We start from the raw sequence: 23,623 nt of genomic DNA on the forward strand, positions 1-23,623 counted from the left end.
GTGGCTGAGTCTGCAAAGATAAACAAACCCTCACACAGATTAAAAAAAGGGAACTTATAAAGTGATTTAGTGTGTGTTTCTCACAAGTTTGAGTTTGACCATAATTTGGGGACTTTTCAATCTGCTGTCAAACTCTCACAGAGGAAAAGGCCGTTAGTCTGTTTGACTGTGAATAATTGCCATCATTCCTCCTTAGTGCTTATATTATAGCTATGTGAGTGTGTGTGTGTGTGTTTTTCTGTGATGGTTTTAAATAATCATTAGCATCACTGTCGTCAACATCAGCACCAACGCCATCTCCACATCAAGAGTGGCTGTCCATAAAAATCTGTCAGGCTGAAAAAAAATATCTACTCTCATCAAAAGGAGATGAGAATGGCAAATTATTCAAGATGACATGTCCAAAAAATACATTTCACTACTTATGAAAAAAAATAGCCATACATTAAAAAAAAAACATTTAACAGAAACTTTGACTTTGAGCGACATGATGTGAATTTAAAGAGGATTTATACTCAGCGCGTGATCTGTGAAATGTAGTGATAGCAACTGGTCCGCTCTGAAGAGAGCGATAAGAAAAGACCCTGAGATAGCGTGCAGTCCTAATTTGAGCAACCACTGCTGGTGAGTGGATTTGGACAATATCAAACGAACATCTTTTATTGTTCACAGCGCTGCCTGATTATGGCTCCATGAGAGGGCATGAGGGAGGCGGTGCAGTGATGGAGTGAGGAGGGCGTGCAGGCTGAAAGGGATGGGGAGGATAATAACCATGCCTCCATACTTCTGCAAGCAGAGACTACTGTATATGGTTGACATAAATCATTGAGCACTAGACTGGCCAGGGTTAGCTGATCATGTGGATATTCCCCAACTTTTATCTCTGAGTTCAGTGTCCTCTCATGACTTTTCTAACAACTCTCTGTTCAAACTAGTGTCAGTAGTTTTTTTCAGTGTTGGCAGCTCAAGGGTTTCTCTCAGGGCCCCAAATCCACTGGCATTCATAAGAGGCAGCATATTGGGCATCAATTATTTGTTAAACTTTGACACATTGGACTTGGGATGGAACTCGCTGCCAGTTGTCCAAATTATACTGTGAATATGGTACAAATAATACTTTTTGATGCAAATATTAAAATTCACTATGAATTTATCTGCCACTTCTAATTATTTACACATAATCTGATAACTTGTCCTGATCCTGATAAAGGTCCCATTAATTTTTTTTTATGATTTATTAAAGGAGCTATTTGTGAGTTTAGCTATTGCTACATAGGCAACATTAGCATTTACAGCTGTTTACTCACCAGTCTTGCAAAGAACTTCAGCCATTTTTGTAACACAAGAGGTTATAATACGCCCTCTGAATGGTGCTACTTCTTCAAGGCGGATTTGACAATACAGTGACTCGTATCAGAAAGTGAAAGATAGCTGGTTAGCATGCTAACTTCAGTGATAAAAATAAAAGCAAAAGAGGAGGGTTGCTTTCCACCTCTAGAGACAGCTCTTGGTGAATAAAGGAATGAGGTCTGATGCTGAACTCGCAACATTTCTTCTAGACTGGTAGTAAGCTGTTAATGCTAACATTAGCTATGTAGCAATAGCAAAACTCTCTGTAATCATAATATATTTCAAAACATCTGAGGTCAGTTTTGCAGGTTCTTGTTTTGGCCATAAAACAAATTATTAGACAAATTTAAATTTTGACTTGATTTGCCAGTAAATAAAAAGGCCAGGGAATCATCAAGGTTATTTCAATATATCCTGAGGGGAACTGTACCATATTTTAAGGCCATCCATCCAATAGTTGTTGAGACATTTTACTAAAAACCAGGGAGGTAAACTTCATGGTGGCATTAGAGGAAAGGTCAGGGGATCACTGAAGTCTTTGGGATTCATCCTCTGGGGACCATGAATGTTCATCACAGTCCATCCAATAGTTGTTGTTGATGTCAGTCTGAACCAAAGTGGTGGAAAGACTGACATCGCCATCCACAGACATTTTCAATCAATAAACATGTTCGAAAGCCTCTGTTTGCACTGATATAACTGCTCCTACTTACAGTTATCTCTTATCAGTATTTTTTTTTCTACTAAAAGCTTAATTTAACAACATTTAACATTTCCACACACCAATCACAAAACTTTTCATCAAGTGGAGAAAATACCCCAGATATTTAAATTATTTAATAAGGATGTCCGGGTCTCAAAAGACCACATGCAGCACTTTTAAATCCATCCATCCAAGATGCATAATAACAGGGTTATAAAGCACAAAGGCCAGATTTTTAATTGCCACTCTAACCCTTTCCTGAAAGCCCCATCCTGTCCTGCTCCTCAGAGAGTCAGTGGGTTGAGAATCATTTACCTCCAAAAACCATGTACTTCCCCTCCCATCACTGTCTGTCGACCCCAGACTTCACCCTCCCTTCACCCCTCCAAAGGGTATTAAAATCCCACCACCACCACCACCGCCACCTCCTCATCCTCATCCTCATCATCACCACACATAAAAAAAAACACACACCCATCCCCACCCCCAGCCATGACCCAGTTTGGAGGGGATGAGGGGGTAAGTGAGGACCATTGTGAGAGTGTACCACAGGGAGAGAGGCAAGATGCTCTGCCTCCCTCATTCCTCTCCCTTTCAGGAAGAGCTCACACTTGGTTAAGCACACACACAGAGGCGCTTCATGAGAGATCGGCCGCCGAGCTGCAGGTTTTGTTTTCAGTTGTTTTTTTTTGTTGTCGGGATGCTGTCGTTTATTTTAGGTCAGGGCCATTTGATGTCACTCAAGGTTAAGGGGTATGTAAAGGAGGGTAAGTGAGACGAAGAGACAGAGATGAGGGGCCTCAGGTTGAGAGACAAAGGACGCAGTACCTGGCATCTGGGAGAGAAGGAGTAGAGTGAGTATGCTGCTTCATCACTTGACTTTGCAGCTTGTGTGTTGTCTGTATGTGCTTGTTTTTTTGTATGTATTCATTTGAAAGTGAATTTAATTGATGGTCCTGAACCCGTCTTTAGGAGAAGTTATATTTCTAACATTTAAAAGTCATTTTTATCCACACGAAGCTCAACAAAAGGCACAGATGCACACAGAGAGGCTGCTCCTGCCTCAGAGATTCTTCCTGTAACATATGGAACCGGTTCACTGTTACGTTTCTTCCCTTCGGACACTGCTAATGAGGGAATTTTTCGTTTCCCACGAACTCAGAGGGAGGAACGCTTCTCCACTACTCGCCTCCCTTGTGCAAAATGAATAAGAATAGCACATTCATTCATCCATATCCATCTCAACAAAGACTTCCTCTTCTCAAGAGTTTCTCACATTTTACCACACAACAAAGTGTTCACTAGTAAGTTTCTCCTGATGTGACTTTCTTTATATCTTCTTCTACTCGTTTTATCAGCCAGAGGCCCAACACTGGGGTCCTCTCTCGACTCACTGCTTTGGAATTTCTAGTTTATTTGTGTTTCATGGCCGCGTGTGTTGATCACTCTGCAAGTAAGTTTCATGTCTGTGTTTGTGTGTGTGTATGTTTGTGTGTGTGTGTGTGTGTGTGTGTCCCTGCGTAAATATATGCACCATGCAATCTGGTAGAGATTAGCCTATGAAATGGATATGATTAACAACTCTGATAACCTTCTGTGGGTGAATTCAGATTAATGCAAAGTCACTCTGGGAATGGATGTTTATTATTCACGTCAAGGACAAATTTGCTGCTAAAAAAAACCCCCAGAAAATGTTGATAAGAAATCCATTTTTTAGCTTTGTTGGATTTTTTATTTTTTTTTTGGGTGATTTGAATATCTCTGAGTGCCTAACAAAGGAGCTTATCCAGCCCGTCATTGCAGGAGAAGGGGAACCACAACATAAGACCCCCCCTCTGTGCTTTTTAAGCCGAGCATTTTGCTGGCAGTCGGTCCTCCACGGCGCTGTTATAGTATTTATCTCTACTCATATTGTGAATTCACAAGCTGATGTGTGACCTTTTTACGACATAAATTTTCTGGTTTTTCGATGGGGTCTCTGAGCACCAAGGCAGCCACGATTTAACCCACATATAATGATCCAGAGAGGAAGAGGAGGACAGATGTCCGGCCAGCTACTGGGTGAGCAGATTAGTTCGATCTGTGCCGTCTGTGTGGGACAAGGTGGAGGCTCAGGAGGGCATCAGTGAAGCCTGAGGATGCTGATGGCAGAACAGTGGGAGTGGGCGCTGTGGGAGTGACCCTCAAACAAGGACAGTCAGAGGAGCGTCAGTGTTAACAGAACCTGCTCACAGGTCCCAGCCATCCCTCTCATAGCTCTTTGATACTTTCATTGTGGCTTTTTTATTTTCTTTAAAGAAAGCATTAGCTGGCTCTTTTATGAAATTAACTTCAATGAAATAATAATATCGACAGCAAACTGACCCACTGGCACTGGAGTGACCCTGATATCGAAATTTATTAAGTAATTCATTCATTTTTGGATGACAATAGTTTAAAAGAATCTCAAAGGCTATTGACAGGTGGCACTCACACAATAGGCCTCACTGTGCCTGAATTTCCATCTCAATTATTAGCTACATCGTAAATTTGTGGTATAAAGATGTACCTCTTTCTTTAAGCTTTACAAGGCCAGAAAATTAAATCTACACACACACTGCAGCACTTTGTTATCAGGGGCGAGGACAGTTTTAAAAGGCTAGCTTTGGTCTGGATCTTCTCCGATTAAATTTTCGTTGAGGATTTTTGTTAATGTAAAATGTTAAAATGTGACTCCCTCACACAGACAGAACCATCCTTTTGAAGCTAGCAGCGTAATTAACCTTTCTGTCTTTCAACTGCTTTTATTCTCTCTCTAGCTTTGCCTCACTCAAAAATTCTGCTTTGACAGTGAAGGCTGTCGTATAATTATAGTTTTAATACTATATTACCTGACCTCTTTTCTCTGTGAGTGCAGAGGGTTTGAATTAACAAGTGTGAAGTTTATTTGGTGACTGTGGATTAACAACCAGCTCTGTCTGGGTTTATTGACTCTCTGTTCTCATTTGCAATTTTCCACATTTGACAAAAATTACAGCTTATATTTGTCATGGTAATAGCATTGCAGAATGGATATTCTAGCTCAGTGATGATATTATGTCAATCATCATTCATGCTGCATTGAGTGATAGCAGCAAATATCTTGATAACTTCAAGCAGCCCTGAAGAAAAAGAAATTTACATAATATTGTATTATATGGTCATTAGTTGCTACTGCATATGAGACTGGTAGAAGACAGCAAGGATGAGAAAACAAATCAGAGCCCTTAAGTTTTATCAACCAGACACTTTTATCCCTGTTAACAGTAAAAAATAAATTAAAAAAGATATGCGCTGATGTAGAGTTATAGCTGTAAATCACTCTGCAGCACATGTTACTCACCTGCAATAAACCTGCTTTCATCAGCTACACTGAGGTAATAAAATTTTATTTTTTAGAAATTCATGAATCTCCTGTAAATTTAATGAGAACATGTATAAAAACATGAGAATCAGTTTATTGCACAGTGTTACTCACTGGATTTTTATTACTGAAAGCTAAATATAAAATTCATGGGGTGGGGTGGGTGGGGGGGGGGGGGGGGGGGGGGGGGGGGCCTTCAGTTTACCTGAAGCCTGGACTGACATTCATACCTCACAAAGGGAAAAAGTGCATCTGTGCTGTGAGCTGACTGATGGGCAGCAGCTGCAGCATCTGTACAGATGTTTGTCTTTGAATGGGGCACTAAATAATATAATCTTTAAATACACTGGCCACACAAAACATTGATTGATATCATGTACAGTAATAGTTTCTTGTAGCAGCTTAATAACGTTTTGTTTGTCTATAAATGTACGTTTGTATGCTTCACTTGATTAAAGTTCATCCAGAGGCTAATAAATCTGTTCGCCTTACATAAACTCATTAGAGCTTTATTTCTACCATTTACAGTACGTTCATTATCCAGACTGCCGCTGGCCTGCCTTTAGTAATATGAATGTGGCTTTGTGCCTGTGTGGGTACGTGTGTTTATACAAGGATCTGCATAAACTGTATCAGAGCATGAATATGTAGACAAACAGTTTAGAGGCAGAGCGAGGGGATAGAGAAAAAATATATAAACTCCCCCTTTATTCATGTTGCAGTTTATTAACTGTTCATCAACAACCCAATAAGAGAGAGTCAGAAAAAGCTTTTCCTCTCAGACCATTGGGACAGTGACCTCTGACCTCTGTACATCCTGTACATATTTTGTATTGCCCTGCACATTTGCAAATCTGCATTAAGTGTGTGTACAAAATTATATTTTAGTTTGTCTTACAACCAACATATGCAGATTTTTTTGCTGCACAGTGGACCAGCAGGCATCTTGCATATATTTATTATCCTTGACTTTAGGATTTTTTGTCCTTTTTCCTAGTTTTTTTTTTCCCTATTTTTACTTGAGACCACAAACTGTAACTATACGTAACTACACATGCATCAGAAAAAACATGAAACAGCTCACATTAATACAAGACAAAATATTAAAAAGATGTTGAATATTAGTTATTTTTTTAGTTTGGTAGTTGTTTTTTTATCATGCCAAATATGTTGCCCAGCCCATTTTGGGATTACAAGACACCACTAAACATCAAAAATTAGATTACACATACACTACATGTATTTAAATGTCAAATATATTGTGCTATAGCCTAAAAAAAAAGAAATCCTAATTTCTATTCTGACATCCTCATCTTAAAGGCTGCCTCTGTATTTACTGTTTCAATACTCCCAGGTTAGAATCTGTCAAGTCAAAGGGCGCTGATGGTGTTAAAGTTCAGTGTCATACAGTTCATACAGAAACAATGACCTGGCACACCTGATATGCAGCTTCACCTGTTGCTGTGCAGAACCCCCCCTGGATGATGCATGCAGTTACAGCAACTCCCTGTTATGCAATTACAATCTCCATCCACCTGCAGTTGTCCCAAGCACAGGTCGGGGGTTTGTCCCATGGTGGGCTCATTCCCCTGGTGTCCCTCCCAACTCCGTGGCCCTGCAGCTGCAGGGCCGTGTTTACATGGTGAGTCACTGCGGTGAATAAGGAAAACCTCAGCTAACCTCACTTCCCTGTTTCTCATGGTCGTGCTGCTTTTGTGTGCAGGGACATTGTGGCTTTACACCACATGCTTCTCGAGGCTGTTGCATGTGTGTGTGTGTGTGTGTGTGTGTGTGTGTGTGTCTGTCTGCCCATCTGTGAGTCTGTCTGTGAACTATATCTGGATGTGAATCCCTGTGGATGCTGAGAGATGAAAGCCAGTGACTGAGGGGATCCCTCCAGTGATGCTAAGTTTAATAGTAACTGTCTGTTTGACTCAGAGCATGAGGTTGTGATGTGGAGAGTTCACCCCTTAGGAACTGATCGTGTTGACCTTTGACCTTTTGTTGTTCTAGTAGGCCTATGAGCTATGTCACGGGCTCAGAAGAAACTGATGCTTTGATGACCCATCACTACACAGTCATGAACTTTTGGGCTGATGGCTACAGAGCCATTGATCCTGAATGTGATTCCCTTTCAAAGCTCATTAACAGTCTCCTATTATATAAAATCCCAGTGAGATTATACTGGAGGGGATTTTCTTTGTCATTGTTTCCTTCTCTGACTTTGGAACCAGAGTCTGGTCTTTGTTCTTTCATGTTTTCATGTGTGACATGACTTCCACCAATTAGCTGTTCACTCTCTGTATCAAAGTAACAGAGAGAAAACCTGCCTGCTCTGTCTGTGCGATGCTATTCGGGACGCTGACTCACCGTGCTAACTTAATGCACAGAGTCAGCTTCTTACCCCTAACTGCCCCACTAGCTCCCGCAGACATAAATTGGATGAGAAAGCAAAATGCCAGGTTATGTGTGGCTGAGGTAGCAGGAGTATTAAGCACAGGCATCTGTGTGCCTGGGCTGGAGCGTCTCTCCTGGTCAGGAGGGGGTGTGACAGTTCCTGTGTAGTTCATTTCAAATTCTAGAGGAGATCCCAAAGTTTCCAAAAACAAATGTCATAAATATCAGTCAGAACTTTAGTGGAAATGTGTTCAAAATAATGCACAAACATGCAAAGTAATTTCATTTGAGGAAATATTTTTTTAAAAATGTGAAAACTCAAGTTATGATATTTAACTTTTTACACTTCTGCAAAATTGTAATCTGCAAATTGTATGAAAGCATACATACAGAACATACAGGCAAGTATATGTTAAGGGTTTTCAGATAAGAAAGTAATTTTGGCCTTAATTCAAACGCAGCCAAAGCAAATACTGTGCCTGTTCAGAACAATTTGAACATGTGTCAGAAACCAAAAATACACAAACAGCAGCCGATAAGTTTCAAAAATTAATGTTTCATATAAGGGAAATGTACCAGAGTGGAAATATACAGTATACACACCACATCTATTACACAGGAAAATGTGATCTGCATAATTAGAAAAAGTAACGTGATCTAACACTAGGAAATAAATTTTAAAAATGCCTGTATATTATAAAAAATATTGTATGAATGACACATTAAATCAATAGGGTACCATAAATAACCCAAAAATCCTGCAATTGCTAATGCTAATAATAAGAAGTAAGAAGTAAGTAAGAATAATAAGAAGTGTAATATCAAAAGACAAATACGATCGATTGAAAAAACAGGAGATAAAATGATAATAATACGTCTGTTGCTCCACAACATTAAACAGCGGAACAGCTTCAGCGTTATGTTGCATCAAGCAGTTTAACCTTTGCAGCCGACTGTCTGTGCAGCACAGTAAGAGTTATTTAAAGAAACGCAGTGATGTAACGTGGGAAAAGTCAGACAGAGCTCGACCATGGAAGGACACTGCTATGACTCTGTGCACTTGTGGCAGCCTCTCGCTCCTCTCTGACCATGTGCTGCTTACTCACACACCACGTCGGTCACAGACGCTCACAGTTAGCCCTCTCACAGGCTCCTCACTTCTTAGTCTGATAGAAGGATTGTGCGCAGTTTAAGCAGCCGTGCAGTCACACAGTAACAATGTGTGCAGATACACACAAAGGATTCCTGACATCTACCTCCTGTGTCCTAGCCGTGTCCTTATATGGTCAGAGTGATCAATTCTCAGCACATGTTTCATTGCAAGGCTTCTTCAAAACATCCCGCCCTCTCTGCTCCCACTGGAGACACAAAGCAGAGGACTGGGAGCCTCTGCTCGTCTCCTCCGGTGAAATTTTTCCCTCTCACTGCAGCTCTGGCTCCAGCTCACTCACAGCGTAAGCTCTCAACCTGCTCGGTAAGGATATCGTCCCTGGAAGCCCTTTAAACCCCAACCTAAGCGAGTATTCACGGTTGGATTTTCCTCTCAGTCTAGCTGACAATAAGCCGTGCGCTACTGCGGCTTCATAAGGGAGGAAAAGTTCTGTGGAGTTGTCATACTCATCCCCCAAAGCCGCCCTGAGGGACAGCAGTGTTTGGGTTCAGCTCCACCGCCTGAGCTAATGTGGGTCTGCTGCGTGAGTCCCCGCTCCAACAGTTTGTGCCCAGGCCACCTGCTGATTCTGCTGGTTGGGATGGACTGCCTGGAGCCCAGACCTAACCTACATAGGCAACATGTCTCTCTTCCAAATTGTGCTCACACACACACACACACACACACACACACACACACACACACACACACACACACACGTGCACATAAGCATGACACACCACAGTACAATGTCATTTACCTCCCAACCAGAACAAACCAGTCAAGTTAATACAATCCTGAAAACTGCACCTCACACAGAAGAAGGCTCACTAAGAGGATTTATTTCTTCAAAAAGAGATAGGCTGTTAAATAAAGTGTGTGTGTACTTGGTGATAGCAAATTCCCTATTTGGATTATTTCGCCTCCTTCTCAGCGCTGCTTGATGGTATTTTTTTTAATACCGATATCCTCTTTCCACTCTGTTTGGTCCCCTAATTCCTAAAAAGCTTGAACTTGACAGCAGCCTCACTGTGGCACTGAGCTCCGAGTTCTGTGTGTGTGTATTTGTGCTGCAAGAAGCAACAGATCAAATTGAGGATATAATGATGCCCAAGCTCAGAGAGGGACACTCATTTTAATTAAGGCAATTGCTATGTCAACCATTTTCATATTTTGCCACTGAACTTGCAGAGCTTATACTGTTTCCACAAGTATAAAAGTTTACTACGTGCTTTGATCACATTTTGAAAGTATTTATGGTGAACTCATACTATCCTTTCCTTTCCTCTCCCTCTTTATTTTCTCCAGAGTCTGTGAACAGGTGAGAGAGGGACACTGTCTGCCCCACTGTCCAGCGACACCATGAGCTGGAGCTTCCTCACGCGGCTGCTGGAGGAGATCCACAACCACTCCACCTTCGTGGGGAAGCTGTGGCTCACCGTGCTCATCGTCTTCCGCATTGTTCTCACCGCAGTTGGGGGAGAATCCATCTACTACGACGAACAGAGCAAGTTTGTCTGCAACTCGGGCCAGCCAGGCTGCGAGAACGTCTGCTACGATGCCTTCGCCCCTCTGTCTCACGTTCGCTTCTGGGTCTTCCAGATCATCTTGGTTGCGATGCCTTCTCTCATGTACATGGGTTATGCTGTCAACAAGATTGCACGCTTAGATGAAGCCAAAGGAGGAGGCGGATCTGCAGCAGTCAGAACAGGAGGAGGGGGTTACACCCACAGGAAGCCCAGGAAAATCTGCTTTGGAGCTCGGCAGCACCGTGGGATCGAGGAGACCGAGGAGGACCAGGAGGATGATCCCATGATCTATGAGGTGCCAGAGATCGAGCCCCCAAAAAGGCCACGGGACCCACTGCAACCCACACCCAGACCCAAGGTCCGGCACGATGGGCGCAAACGCATTCAAGACGAGGGGTTGATGCGGGTCTACGTTTTGCAGCTGGTGTCTCGCACAGTGCTGGAAGCGGGCTTCCTCGCAGGCCAGTACTTGCTGTATGGGTTCCGTGTGACGCCCGTGTTCGTGTGCTCGGGGAAGCCTTGTCCCCACAGCGTTGACTGCTTTGTGTCGCGGCCTACAGAGAAGACCATCTTCCTGCGCATCATGTATGGTGTCACTGTCCTCTGCCTCATGCTCAATGTTTGGGAGATGCTCCACTTGGGGATCGGTTCCATCTGCGACATTCTTCGCCGTCGCCGTTGCCCACCTCAGGAGGACGAGTACCAGTTGGGTTTGCTGGGTGCCAACGGGGGTGTGGAGGGCTCAGTAGGGGGGGCAGGACCTGAAGCAGGTTCTGAGGGAGGGGTGGGTGGAGATGGGGCTGCTGATTACGTTGGTTACCCCTTCTCGTGGAACACTCCGTCAGCTCCACCTGGCTACAACATTGTGGTCAAACCTGAGCAGATGCCCTACACGGACCTCAGCAATGCTAAAATGGCGTGCAAGCAGAACCGGGCGAACATTGCCCAAGAGGAGCAGCAGCAGTTTGGTAGCAATGAGGATAACTTTCCCACTGGAGGGGAGGCCCGCGTGGCTCTGAACAAAGACATGATCCAGCAAGCTCATGAGCAACTGGAGGCGGCCATCCAGGCCTACAGTCAGCAGCACCGGGCAGAGGAGCAGCTCGGGGACAACCAGGACGACAAGCCCCAGAGCAACATCATCCAGGCCCAACCTCAGCCACAGTCGCAGCCTCAGAAGGAGCGCAAGCATAAGTTCAAGCACGGGAAGGGAGGCAGCAGTGGAGGAGGCAGCAGCAGCAACAGCAGCAGCAGCAAATCAGGAGAGGGGAAGCCCTCGGTGTGGATATAACCCCAGTAACAGTGACATGTATTGAAACCGTGTATATACAGTATATTAGAGATTGGATGACGAGCTGTTGCAATCTTTCTTGGATATTTAAACACCACTGTGCCTTAAAGAATCCTGCAAGCTGGAGAAGATGTGTGTTTGTCTACTAAGGTGTGTAAAAAAAAAAAAACTAAAAAAAGAACGTGATGTTGCAGCTGACAATTAGTTTTGTCTGGGCTATCACTGTCTAACTTGAAACATCACACCAACACAAACTGTTTATTAGGCTACAGTCTGTCGTTTACATGTCTCATTCTCCTCAAGTCCTTGAGCAGATTATTGACCTCTGTTGTCTTCCCGTTCATCCTCTCTTAGGGATTTGAGCTTTGGAAAATTACTGAATGATACTGAGGTCTCTTGCAAATCAGATTGATCCCAGATTTGGCCTTGCTCATTTTCTGGCCGCTCATCTGCAAAGACACCGACTCCATTAATACATTGGTATCTTAATTCTTGGGACATGTAAATACAATGACATCAAAATGAAGCATTGTAATGCTACAGAGGCAGAGGGATGCCATGGCATCACTCTGCCCTGGCCAGCTTAAGAAGTGACTTGCTATGACGTTGTAAAGAGACGTCATTACAGTGTAAATGCAATAAAATGAGGCGTAATTCAGTGGCGGCGCCCAAAGCAGTGACTTCATTACGCAGTGACAGCGTCACCTTCCTGAAGGCTGCGTCCTGTCATTCATGTTCTGTATCTGCTCTCTCTCTCCAGCGCCGATCACAGTGTTACGTTGCTGTGACTTTGCAATTCGACAGCGTGCGTCTATATGTTTCCTGTGTGCGTTGTTTTGCTAACAGTGCTGCACCAGCTGCTGCTCAGGAGCCGCTGAGTACAGCAGGTGTGTTTTTAAACTGTCTGAAATTTCCTGAAACAAAATTGTTCTGTTTTTAAACACGGTTCATAAGTTATCCAGTTTTTTATACCTTAACTCTTCAACTTCTCAGTTTCTCTCTCCGGCTCTTCATGGCTACTAATCAAGGCTGCTCAGTACTTCACTGTCGCTCCATCTGCCTTGTAGGTGACTGCCCCCTGGTGGCTTCATCTGCAGGGTTTCCTTTAATGGGGGAGTAGACACCACTTGCCAATGCTACAGATCCAGCAACGCTTTAACCAGCTGTGGTGTTCCTTTTCTATCGACAGGCCTTGTGTTCGTTAAGTCTTCCCAGCACCACGACTTCAGTGTTAGATGCGCAAGGCTGAAATATCACCACCTTGTAATAGAAAAGGTATAAAAGCCATTACTATAGTATAGTGAGACCAAACACTGTTTGTGTAATGCAAGTGTCAGTGCCAAGATTTTAATGCCAGGCTGCTATGAAGCCTGGTTGTTTGTAGCTTTGGAATACTGTGGCCATGCTACTCCAGTTGTGGAAATATGCCTATGTAAGACCAACCCTTTTGTAATTTGTATAACAGTTATGTGTATTGCTTTTTGGAATGGGATTTAAAAGAGCAAACTCCAAAACGGAGTCAATTTTTATGTTCGAGCCTGTGTTTTATATGAAAACAATCTTTTTTTCAAGTTTTTGTAAAATAAAGACGAGACAACAAGTTCTTTAAAAAAAAAAAAGACAAATTAATTGTATGAATATTTATGGTCATTGTGTTTTAAATTGCCTTCTAATTGTAAAGAAAAAATGTGAAATATGACATAGTTTATTTTTCTAACATGTCGGCTACAGTGACTTAATGACGTCAAGAAAAAAAAGCCAGACTTTTCCTTGTGTGTTACAGTATCAGTATTTAATGTGTGTAGCAACAGTGTTACTCCTTTTTCCAACATTGTTCTGAGATCTGCTGAACAGCTGTGTGTGTGTGGAGACAAAGAAGGGCAAGATGGGACGGATTATTCACACCCATCCCCAGTTTTACCCCACGGTAACTTCCCAAACGAGCTCATGATGGTAAATTAGGAGCAAGTCTTGAAAGCTGGCGCTGTCTGCCTTTGATTTATCAAATAAATCTTATGTGAAAGATCAGCATCTTTGCCTGAGATAGAACCAGTTCAAGAAACCATGTGAGGCCGTGAGGCTGTGCACTGTGATGTGGCTTCCTTCACATGGAAACTTGGTGTACAATACAATAGTGTGTCCAGTTAGAAAGACTTTCTCCGGTTTGTGCACCCACAGGCATCACATGTCTGTTCAACAAGCCCAGGCAGCAGCAGACAGACACACATAAATCACAAGGCAGCCGTTCCCCAGAGCAGCGATTGACACTGGCTCCTCTGATGCCGCCAGGATCCCAATAAGCCACTGGTGATTTACTAATAGTCTCCCAGTCAGAGTCAGAGTCTCATCCCCTGGAGGCCAGTCAGCCCTCATTAATTTCCTCCCCAGTAAGCAAAGTTTCTCAACTAAAGTATGTTTAGTCTCCTCTGTTTGAGGAGAAGGCAACAAACTGTAGAATGAATGGGTAACAAGCAGCTGGTGATGTTTTGGTGCCAGCTGGAGCCACTAGAGGGCGACTTCCTGTCAAAGGCGGGAGCATTTCAAAAAGAGGGAGGAAAGGGTGTTTTCAGAAGGTACCATGGGGGTACTCAAAGACCCCATCTGTTTAAAGTCTGCATGACTGGCAGCTTGGCCTTACATCACTACAACTATTCTAGGTTATGTGGCTCAGACGTGTTTTTGTTTTTTGTTTTTTTTAGGGGGAAAGTAAGGAATTCGGGCAGCTATCCAGGTCAAAAGAATTACCCTGTGGCACAATTACGTGTTTGTCTCACCCTGTTTTCTTTTCTCTATTGAGTGACCAAGAGGGACAGGGAATAAGATAGAAAAGAAAGTGTGCTCACTGGACAGAAAATGGCTTTTATAACTATAGTCTGTTCTCCTCTGCATTATCGTCGCTGGCCTGTGACAAGCATGCGTCACCAAAATATCATGAGGGCTTTTAAAAGGAACACAGGACAAACCCAATAAAAAAATACCTGCTCTGATTTAAGTCTTGTTTGTGACAGCCTTGCAGGTATAGGTTTTTACAGTTGTGACAAGGCTTTAATTAGATAATAAAACCTTTTTGGCCTATTAAGAGGGGGCTTGTATTATGAAACAGACTTGGCCAATACATTTATTTCATTATAGATTTTTAGCAAACAAAAATACTGTAGCAGTAATGAAAATAGCGTTAACAGTGTGCAGGAATTTAACTTTTTCTTTTGCTGGAGGGTGGAAGAATAGAAATAGATATTGCATGAGAAAATCACCTTAATTTGAGATGTCTCACTTGACAGAGACAATATGCATTCAAGCACAGACACACCCTTAGGTTGGAGACAGTTATGCTTCAAAGGTGCAGGTGCGGTGCAGCTGTTCACCGGTACAGCAGGTACCAGTGTTGGAACAATGGTGGGATAGACAATTATTCCTTTGTGATTTATCTCCATGCTGTGTATTGACAAAGTGGGAGGAATAAAACCGGTTGTATCAGATGAAATCTTTTGTGGGTCTGTTCATCAGGGATACCACAATGTCCACCCTCAGCATCTGTCTGTCTCTTTGTAAAAATGCCGTCTGTCAGAGGAAAGACTGCACCGAGGCCGCGTTTTTTCCCTACATGTTTCTTATATAGTCACCCACGTGGGATGTGACGATAAAACCAGTGTTATAACCAGTACAAACTCTTGATTCATACATGCATTCGTGTGTTTGTGTGTTTTTCTATGCCTTTTGTAAAATGTACATTTCTTTCAGTGCCATTCTGGTTTCCCCTGGCAAAGATTTTTTTCATATTCTTCGATGAATACATTTGATTTGCATGTGAAAAGACCTATTTTCCTACAAAAAAATAAATAAATCAGAAATACATATTGAATTAAGTCTCTGTATCTTTTGTTTTGGCTCCACAGCAGGAAAAAAAAACAAAACATCAGGACATAAATAAAAGGTATCCTACTCTCGAAACATTTGAGTTATTGTCCTGTTCTTGCTGTCAGTATGAGATGTGAGTTTGATTTTGATTAGTGTAGTGCAGGGGGTCTCTGTAGTCCTATCAGGAGAATTACAGACACACAAGCTGATGCTGTGTCACTGGCAGGAACAACACCGGAGACTGAGGAGATGTCACTTCAGCTCACATCAGCTGTGTCATTCTGTTTGTCACTTTGTCAGCTCATCCGGTGACAGTTGAACTCCTGCTCGTGATGAGAGAGAGCATCTGAGTCTGTGAGGCTTTAAATTACATTAATGCATCAGGAGCTCAGTGTTTGTTCTAATTAGCCACTGATTTCAAAAAATGAATTGACCTTGACTGAGGACTGAACCGTCTGTAATCATTCAGGGCTTCTCCAGAATTGAAAATATGAAGATAAAGGATGAATATGTGCCCTCATTTTTTTATTTTTTTTCCACCGAGCTTTCCACTTTGTGTCTGCTGTCATTAGCGAGTTCACAGCCACACTCACTGCCTGGAGAATAGACAACATAAATGGAAATGGAAAGTATGTTTTTGTGATTCTTTCAAATAAAAAAAAAAAAACCTTTCCCCCGGAGAGACGAGCCAGTGGGAACAAGCAGAGTGCTGCAGCTGGATGTGCAATGAGGTCACTGCCAATATGAGTGGAATTTCATGACCCAATGTCTGGGATGGCAACTTGTGGCAGTGAGCTATTTTCTCCAAAACATTTCATCCCATCAATGGCCTAATTGGCCGGATGCACTGACCCCACACGGATGTCATTTTAGAGACGGTGCACGCGGGCTATTATTATGCATTTAGAGACAGGAAAAGGAGAGTAGACCAAAAAACTGCCCCAGTATTTTTCACTGTTTCCGTGGTCAGTTTTTTTTTTTATTCCAGAGTCTGGGACAGCACCGTCCAGATGCTTGCATGTCTTGTCCACATGGTAACTGTGGGATGGCCCGCAGGAAGACATGCAGAGGAAATGAAGTGGAAGGTGCAGTAATGTATATTGATATCACAGCTGTACAGATTATGGACAAATATGAGGCCTAATAATGAACAGAAATATTACTATGGATTCATGTGTTTGCAAATACACCATATATTTGCATATGGCAGGTTAACATATGCTATATGAAATGTAACTAAAAAGGGGGGAATTGAGAAAAAAATGTATATAAAAGGGTTGTGTGAAACTATGCTACTAAATGACTGGATCATATTTTGTTCCAACCAATGAAAGGAACAAACTGTGGCCTAAAACTGCTGTTTGCAAGAAGAATTATGGCATTGATGACAAGTCTTGGCACTCAGTGTCTCAAAGACACTGAGACTTCTGAGGAAAAAGCTGTCAGTCTGTTTAGACAAATGAATTTCACTTCAGCCACAGATCACATACCAAAAACTTTTTTTTCTGATAAAAATTTATTCACTTTTACTTCATTTCCCTCTGAGCTTGAAAAAAATATCACAATAATTCACATGATTCTGCACCAAGAGATGTCAAGCTTGTTCATCTACAGCTTGTGTTATTTTTCACTGTTAAGACCTTTTTAAAGTATCAGCACGAAAGTCAATACTCCCAGTTCAACAAAACCCAACCATGTCTTGATGCATACATTACTAAAGACAGTTCACCCAAAAGTTGTCAGCAATAGTTTTGACTCAAAGTGCACAATTCATCCTATTAGCATTTGCATTAACTTAAAAAGCACTTGTTTCCAAACAAGCAATGTACCAAGGCGTTGCCACTTTGTGACAGTATCTAGGTCTGTGCGGTTGAATCGGTGACAAGAGGTAGCACAGTGTTACTCAAGCTCACCATAACAATATTGTGTTATAATTTCCTGTTTGTGTCTGTTCAGGCCCAGGTTTCACACCTCACTGAGGGTCCACTGTGGTTTGTAGTTGAGGCTACTGACCCCTTAACTCATGTGCACATCACATCCAGTAGAGTAAACACAGAAAATCATCTCCCACAGCCAGCACCAGCCTGTGTGAGTGACACACATTTCCCCTCAGAATATGTTTTCAAAGTGGTTAAATGTGACACATCCTTTTTTTTTCAACAAAAATGTCAAATGATTCTTTACATTCAGCGTGCTGGTGTTTTTTTGTTTTTTGTTTTTGTCAGGCAGACGATCTACATGTAAAGGAGGTATTTGATTTTCTTCAAAATACATTCAGCTTGATCTAGCTTAATTGAGCTCCCATGGTCAATTATATAATGGTCATTATCAACTGATTAGCATAAGGCACTACAGTGTAGACCCTCACAAAGGCCTCACAAAGGCTTCCCATTAAAATAAAACCCTCCAGACTCCAGCTGGAACATTTGTGTTAAGAAATACAGTTGTACATGACACTATAAGACTGTTAAAAGAATCATCTCAGTCCTTATGCATTTTAAAATCAATGCAAACATCTTGGCTGCTAATAGTTCAAGCATCCACATCACTTGGTCTCACTTAATCCGTCGCATTAGCTTAAATAGATTTATTCAATTAACAGTGTATGAAATGCTTCATGAGTGACTGGCTTCATCCTGAAGCCACGGAGAAGGCACTTAGTTCCTGTGCTCTCAGTTGTCCCTGGATCTGGGAACTACTTTTCATCTGGTTGACAATCTCCCAGGTGAAGCCTGAGCACGCCCTGACTGTGCAGCCTCAGCAAGAGGTCAAACTCAGTCGGCATGGCGTGGAATTTCACTTTAGTTTGTCTGTCATCGTAGTAGTGGTTAGTCAGGGCATGGAAGTCATGTGGGTGATTACTGAAGGGCCAGAAACCATACAGATGCACGTTGGCACAGAGTTCCAGTGCCAGGCTGGCCATGATTATGCCGCTGCTGAGCCGCACCGCTCTCAGGCCCTGGGAGCGCCAGAAGAGGGCCAGACTCTGGAGGTAGTCAGGGTTGAAGAAGATAGGCCGGATGGAGCTTTCAAAGTCCTCAATGGTGTAGGAGGCCCGCAGGGAAACAGGAGTGTTGTGACCATAGGAGAAGGCGGGAAGGAGCAGCAGGGAGTTTCCATAGGTACGCAGGTTCTCCACAAATGGACGCCGACGCCCCATCAGAGCCCCATACCTGAAAATAAACAACAGGCGTGAAGCAACAAAACAAGAGGACCATAAGGAGGCGACAGCGTAGTGATGTTCATCCTCTTGCTCACTTCTCTATGAGGATGCTTGGGTTCGCTGTCACAAGGTCGGTCTTGACCCCCACATGTTTCTCATAGCCGTTCTCCAAAGGAGGTAGGTTGCACCTGAACAAGCAGCACAGAACATACAGAGATCGTTTCGTGGAATATGAACAGAGATAAGTTCAGTTTTATTGTCATCAGCCTTTCAGTCCACCATCCACCTCCCTCACCTGATCACAAACTGAGCTGAGTCGATTGCCTGTCCACAGCTGCTGTTGGTCAGGATCCCGCCATTCCCAACAACTGCACAAGTGTCCAATGTTTTATTTGCGAAAGGATGCTCCTGCAATGGAAATGCATGAAAAGAACAGTGGCATTAGTACTAATTATAAGATACCATATGTTCAAGACAATGGGACATAATGGAGGGAAGTCTGTGGCCGGATCTGTTTCCTCATCAATCAACACTCAGAGGAAATCCCCTGCAGCGCCCACACGTTTTCACATGAGTGTGTTTTTTCATTCCTTTTGCTTGTGAATTTCCCCATTTTGGGACTAATAAAGGCTATCTTATCTTATCTTATCTTATCTTATCTTATCTTATCTTATCTTATCTTATCTTATCTTATCGACAAAATCCCCTCTATGGTTGAGTTGCCTCAAAGTCTTGGATTTTCTTTCATCTTTTGGGATCCAAAAGGTATTTAAAAATGTATGATTGTAAAGCAAATTTCTCTGTGGGCAGTAAAAGCTCCGTGTCAGAGTATTTGACTGCAGATCAAGTGATACAGATCAAATCTGGATGCTTCCTGTAAGACTGCAATGGGTAATTGAATGTAACAGTATTATTCACTTTATAAAAATGCGAAACAGATACGTCCTTAAATTTGCAGATGATACAGTTGTTGTCTTTACACTTTATGAAAATGAGTCATTCAACACTGTAAGTCACTGAGTCTGTTAAGGCCTGTGATAGTTACTTCCCGAAACTGATCATCCAAAAAAGACATCAAACTTCTTCTTTACCAGACCACTGTGGGAAGAGTTTGGAGATTTTTGAGTATTATCCCAACAAAAAACATAATTCTTTAAATTTTCATAATATAATTTGATTATATAAGGAAAAGGTTCTCTGCTGTACATCCTATAGAGTTGTGTAATTATAAAATGTCTCTGGTGTGTCTCTGTAAAGTTTTGTGTATAAAAGGAAAAAAAAGCAGTGAAATACTCACTGTGACAAAAATATAAAGTTGTTCAACAGTAATAACAACGAATGACAAACAACACACGTTCGTAAAGGTGCTGAAGATCTCCGGGGTCACCTGGAGGCTCCTCTTCTTTTCCCCATCGTACACGAGCTTCGATCCCACTGGAGTGTTGGCCTGGGTGATGATAGCTTTGTCGAAACCATGACACTTGCCGCTCAGCTGAGATCTAGGGAACCACAAGGACTTTTGTTAAATGACATACAAGCAGGTCTGGACAGCTGACTGCGTGTTGAAATATGAGGTGTGAGAGCAGTCTTGGGTCATTCAGGTGAAGTCCCTCTTTTATCGTAACTCATGTGACCTGAAGATGATGTGTTACATTCAGAGCATTTGCGTGTAAGTTTTCTCCGCTTTAAACAACATTTCTATTTCTACGTCTCCTTCCGTGTCTGTAGTTGTTCTTCTTTCTGTCCACGTACAGACCAAACAAAATCCTGCACAGATTCTAGTTTGTTTTTCAAACCTTTTAATCTAATAGAGTTTATGGTAAAGCATCACAACTAGTTTTCAGGTGTTTGTGATAAATATATATCACCCTGACTGATCTTTTCCGGCCTCGCTGTGAAGTTAAGACATTTTGGAGGAAACATTTTATTCACTCCGTACAATGACTGACAAACAGGCTCTGTACGTCCTGTTGTTTGCTCTGGCAGGTCTCCAAAATTGCCCTATGAGACCTAACAGGTTTTAATTTTTTGCATTGTTACAGCCTGAGAGAATGTCAGTCTACCTCTACATCTACACACTGTAAATTTGTGCCTTTGTTTCTATCAGAAATCAAAGAACGTTCTTTTAAATGAAGCTGATTGGACGTCACTGCACTGACAATCTCAGCCTTTTTTTTACCTGAATTTTTTATTATTGTCCTCCTGCTTCTTCCAGGTTTGAGAGTAGCGCTCTCTTACTTTCTCGATGACCTCCCTGTGACAAACACATACACATTCAAACACACTGTCAGGTGTGTGAACTTTAGCATTGACGTGACATGATTAGATTAAGGCGGTAACAAGGAAACAGGCTTCAGGAGAAGCAGCGATGGCATTTGTTCTCACCTGCAGCCTTTACATGGGTCAGAGGACTGAGGGGCGCTTTTCTTTTGAGGATTCGGTCGTTGAGGTTCCACATTACTGTGAAGCCAACAACAGAAACACAAGACAGATGAGTAAAAAGCAGAAAATAAAACAGATAAGTGGCTGTGACTGTGGCTCAGTGGAGAGGAAAAATCTTTTTTGATCTCATGCCAGCGTGTTATTGGTTTCTTTACACAAAGTTGTCAATACAGAAAATAGTGCCAAAGGTTGAGTGAGCTTCCTGTAGAGGCCCAGTATTAATGTTAAATGATCTAGCGAGACACTATTCTCTCATCCAAACCTAATGCAGCTTTAAACTATCTGAATCCTTCCCACCCAGTCAAAGAGCTGACACTTGGAGGCTTGACCCAACAGTATATGTACATTGCTCCTGCTTAACCAGTGTGGCTGGTCCCACCGGACTGACAGGCATCCCCTGAATGCCGCAGCCCGCTCATCTGTCCAGCCGCCATCACTGTTCATCGTTGTGGTGGGATTGTGGTTGTTTGGATAATAAGCCGCTGCATAAGTTGCTGCAGCGATGGTATGACTGTTTTTAGTACAAACAGAGTAATCATACAGCGGTAAGTCTGTCAGTTTCATAAGTGAACAACCAGTGTACAAACTACAAAGCAGAGACCTTTGCCTCTTGGCAACGTTTCCGCCACTTTATTTTTGTGTGTGTGTTGTATGTGCTCCTTGTCACGGAATTCTGTTGCTTTAGCACTTCCTGTTTCTGAGTTTCTGAAAAATGCTAAGATTTAAAAAAATAAATAAAAAATAAAAAATCCGCGTGGAATGTGAGTCCCTGCCTGATTCCCGGTGTACACAGTCCTGTGAAGTGTGCACCTGTGAGACGACAAACCCACAACCTATGACAGAGCGAATTCACCTAAATAACCTCTCATTTTCTGCGGTTGTTGCTTTTGAGCTTAAACATGTTTCACTCTTAGTGACTCTTTAGGTTTCATTTTGAGGGTTTCTGCTCCAGCTGTCTGCTATCGTTTATTCAAATTCAGTTATTTTGTCTTGAAGAAGTGACATTTCATCCCAAATTCTCTGCTAGTATTTCTGCTCTTACACAAACAGAAAGGCAAACTGGACTGGCAGTGAAAAAGGGGTCAATGGGCTTTTATTAGCGGGTTTACCTGCATTTAAAAAAACCTGCTTAAAACTGCTAATTTTGGTGGAAAATGGGTATTAGAGAGTCATGATACTGAACTATGTGGTTCTTTATGACATACTTTCACATACACCTGGCCAAAGAAAAGAGGGGAAAATAGGTCAAGTCAGCCTCTTTTCCTCAACACCTAAGTCATTTCATGCCGACTACACCTGCCAAGGCTTTGTGGATTTTAGCAAAAGTGATGACACAAGTGGAAAAGAAGCGGAGACAGACTGACAAAGAAAACTCTAAATGCTTCAGCCTCTCTGCTCCAGCATCAACCATTACATCAGCATATTCCACCCAACATGCTTCTTTAGCTTGTCCCCCTCACTAACACACCTCCGCCACTTCAAATACAAAACTGACTGGACTGAGGAGACTGTGTGTGTGTGTGTGTGTGTGTGTGTGTGTGTATAGGTAGTTACACACTTACTTGTCGTTCAACACATACCAAATGAGACTGGTCAGCAGGCTCCCCACGCAGAGGAGAGTGATCAAGTAAAGCAGTGACTTCAAGAGCTGTCCCCTCATACCTCTCCGCTCCTGCTGACCTCACCCACAAGTCCCCCTAACCGTCCGTCTCTCTTTATCTTTATCTTCCCGTTGCTCAACCCTAATATTGTTATCTGCTTTCTATCACCCTCCCTCTCTTTAAACTTTTCCTCCCCCCCTCCCTCCTTGTCTCATTCCCCCGGCTGTGTCTGACTCTCTCTCTCTCTCTCTCTCTCTCTCCCTCTCTCTCTCTCTCAGGAGTGTTAATCTTTTGCCACTGTGCTCTCTTATGTTTTCTTTAACCTCGCTCTCCTCACCAACTCTCCTTCTTCACCCTTCCTGTCTGTCTGTCTGTCTGTCTGGTTTGACTCAGTGTTTTTCCCCTCCCCGGGTGAGTGAGATCATGCCTCCTCAGTTACAGTATCTGCTTTTTTTTTTTTTTTTTGTGCCTCCTGTTCATACAGGTCCTCTGTCTTCTGTGTCCCTTCTACTTTGCTTGTCCTCTCTTCTTTTCTGCGTCCGGATCAGCCCAGATGAAAACCGACCTTCTGTCGCTCCACATCCTACTTTAATCCTTGTCATGTCTCTTAAGTCCACCCATCTTTTTTCCCTCTGTTTTCTCATGCACTCACACAGGCAAAACTCACAGTCCTACTTTCCAGCCATAGTATAAGGGCTAGAGCTCCTTCTGCTCTCAACCCCCACCTCAGAGCCTCAGCCTTGCCTCTCTGCTTTCC

General features: G+C 42.6%; 2 protein-coding genes across 5 annotated transcripts in view; one reads left to right on the forward strand and one right to left on the reverse strand.

Moving 5' to 3' along the window:
- The window catches only part of gjc1 (gap junction protein gamma 1), a 50,348-nt gene extending 34,667 nt beyond the window's left edge, over window positions 1–15,681 (forward strand). The window contains exons 1-2 of one of the 2 annotated variants that reach the window (XM_071468260.1): window positions 2,678–2,907; window positions 10,291–15,681. In XM_071468260.1, coding sequence (XP_071324361.1) covers window positions 10,345–11,802 — 1,458 coding nt within the window. In that variant the 5' untranslated portion in view covers window positions 2,678–2,907; window positions 10,291–10,344 and the 3' untranslated portion in view covers window positions 11,803–15,681. Of the gene's footprint in view, window positions 1–2,677; window positions 2,908–10,290 lie in introns of those variants that run through there. The other variant, XM_071468258.1, reaches the window with a different exon arrangement.
- A 2,177-nt stretch (window positions 15,682–17,858) lies between these two features.
- st8sia6 (ST8 alpha-N-acetyl-neuraminide alpha-2,8-sialyltransferase 6) lies at window positions 17,859–23,623 on the reverse strand. Of its 3 annotated transcripts, none has more exons than XM_071468633.1 (7): window positions 22,828–23,623; window positions 21,209–21,283; window positions 21,003–21,077; window positions 20,178–20,322; window positions 19,119–19,231; window positions 18,919–19,011; window positions 17,859–18,833 (listed from the first exon to the last, which is right to left on the reverse strand). In XM_071468633.1, the coding sequence occupies exons 1-7, from the start codon at window positions 22,923–22,925 to the stop codon at window positions 18,356–18,358; spliced, it is 1,077 nt and encodes a 358-aa protein (XP_071324734.1). In that variant the 5' UTR covers window positions 22,926–23,623; the 3' UTR covers window positions 17,859–18,355. The 3 variants fall into 3 exon arrangements, with proteins under 3 accessions (XP_071324734.1, XP_071324745.1, XP_071324753.1); XM_071468644.1 differs by having other exon boundaries at window positions 22,846–23,593; XM_071468652.1 differs by lacking the exons at window positions 21,003–21,077; window positions 21,209–21,283 and having other exon boundaries at window positions 22,828–23,593.

This window comes from Trachinotus anak, unplaced genomic scaffold, assembly GCF_046630095.1.
Source record: "Trachinotus anak isolate AG129_WGS33_773 ecotype Australia unplaced genomic scaffold, CSIRO_AGI_Tana_v1 ptg000003l, whole genome shotgun sequence".
Lineage (NCBI taxonomy): Eukaryota > Metazoa > Chordata > Actinopteri > Carangiformes > Carangidae > Trachinotus > Trachinotus anak.

Excerpts from the sequence above, each read along its gene's own strand:
- st8sia6 (XM_071468633.1), bottom strand. The coding sequence starts at position 22,925 with ATGAGGGGACAGCTCTTGAAGTCACTGCTTTACTTGATCACTCTCCTC. Across the intron at positions 21,078-21,208 it reads GACCCATGTAAAGGCTGCAG|GGAGGTCATCGAGAAAGTAA; the intron begins GTGAGAACAAAT and ends TGTTTGTCACAG. Across the intron at positions 20,323-21,002 it reads GACAATAATAAAAAATTCAG|ATCTCAGCTGAGCGGCAAGT; the intron begins GTAAAAAAAAGG and ends GTGGTTCCCTAG.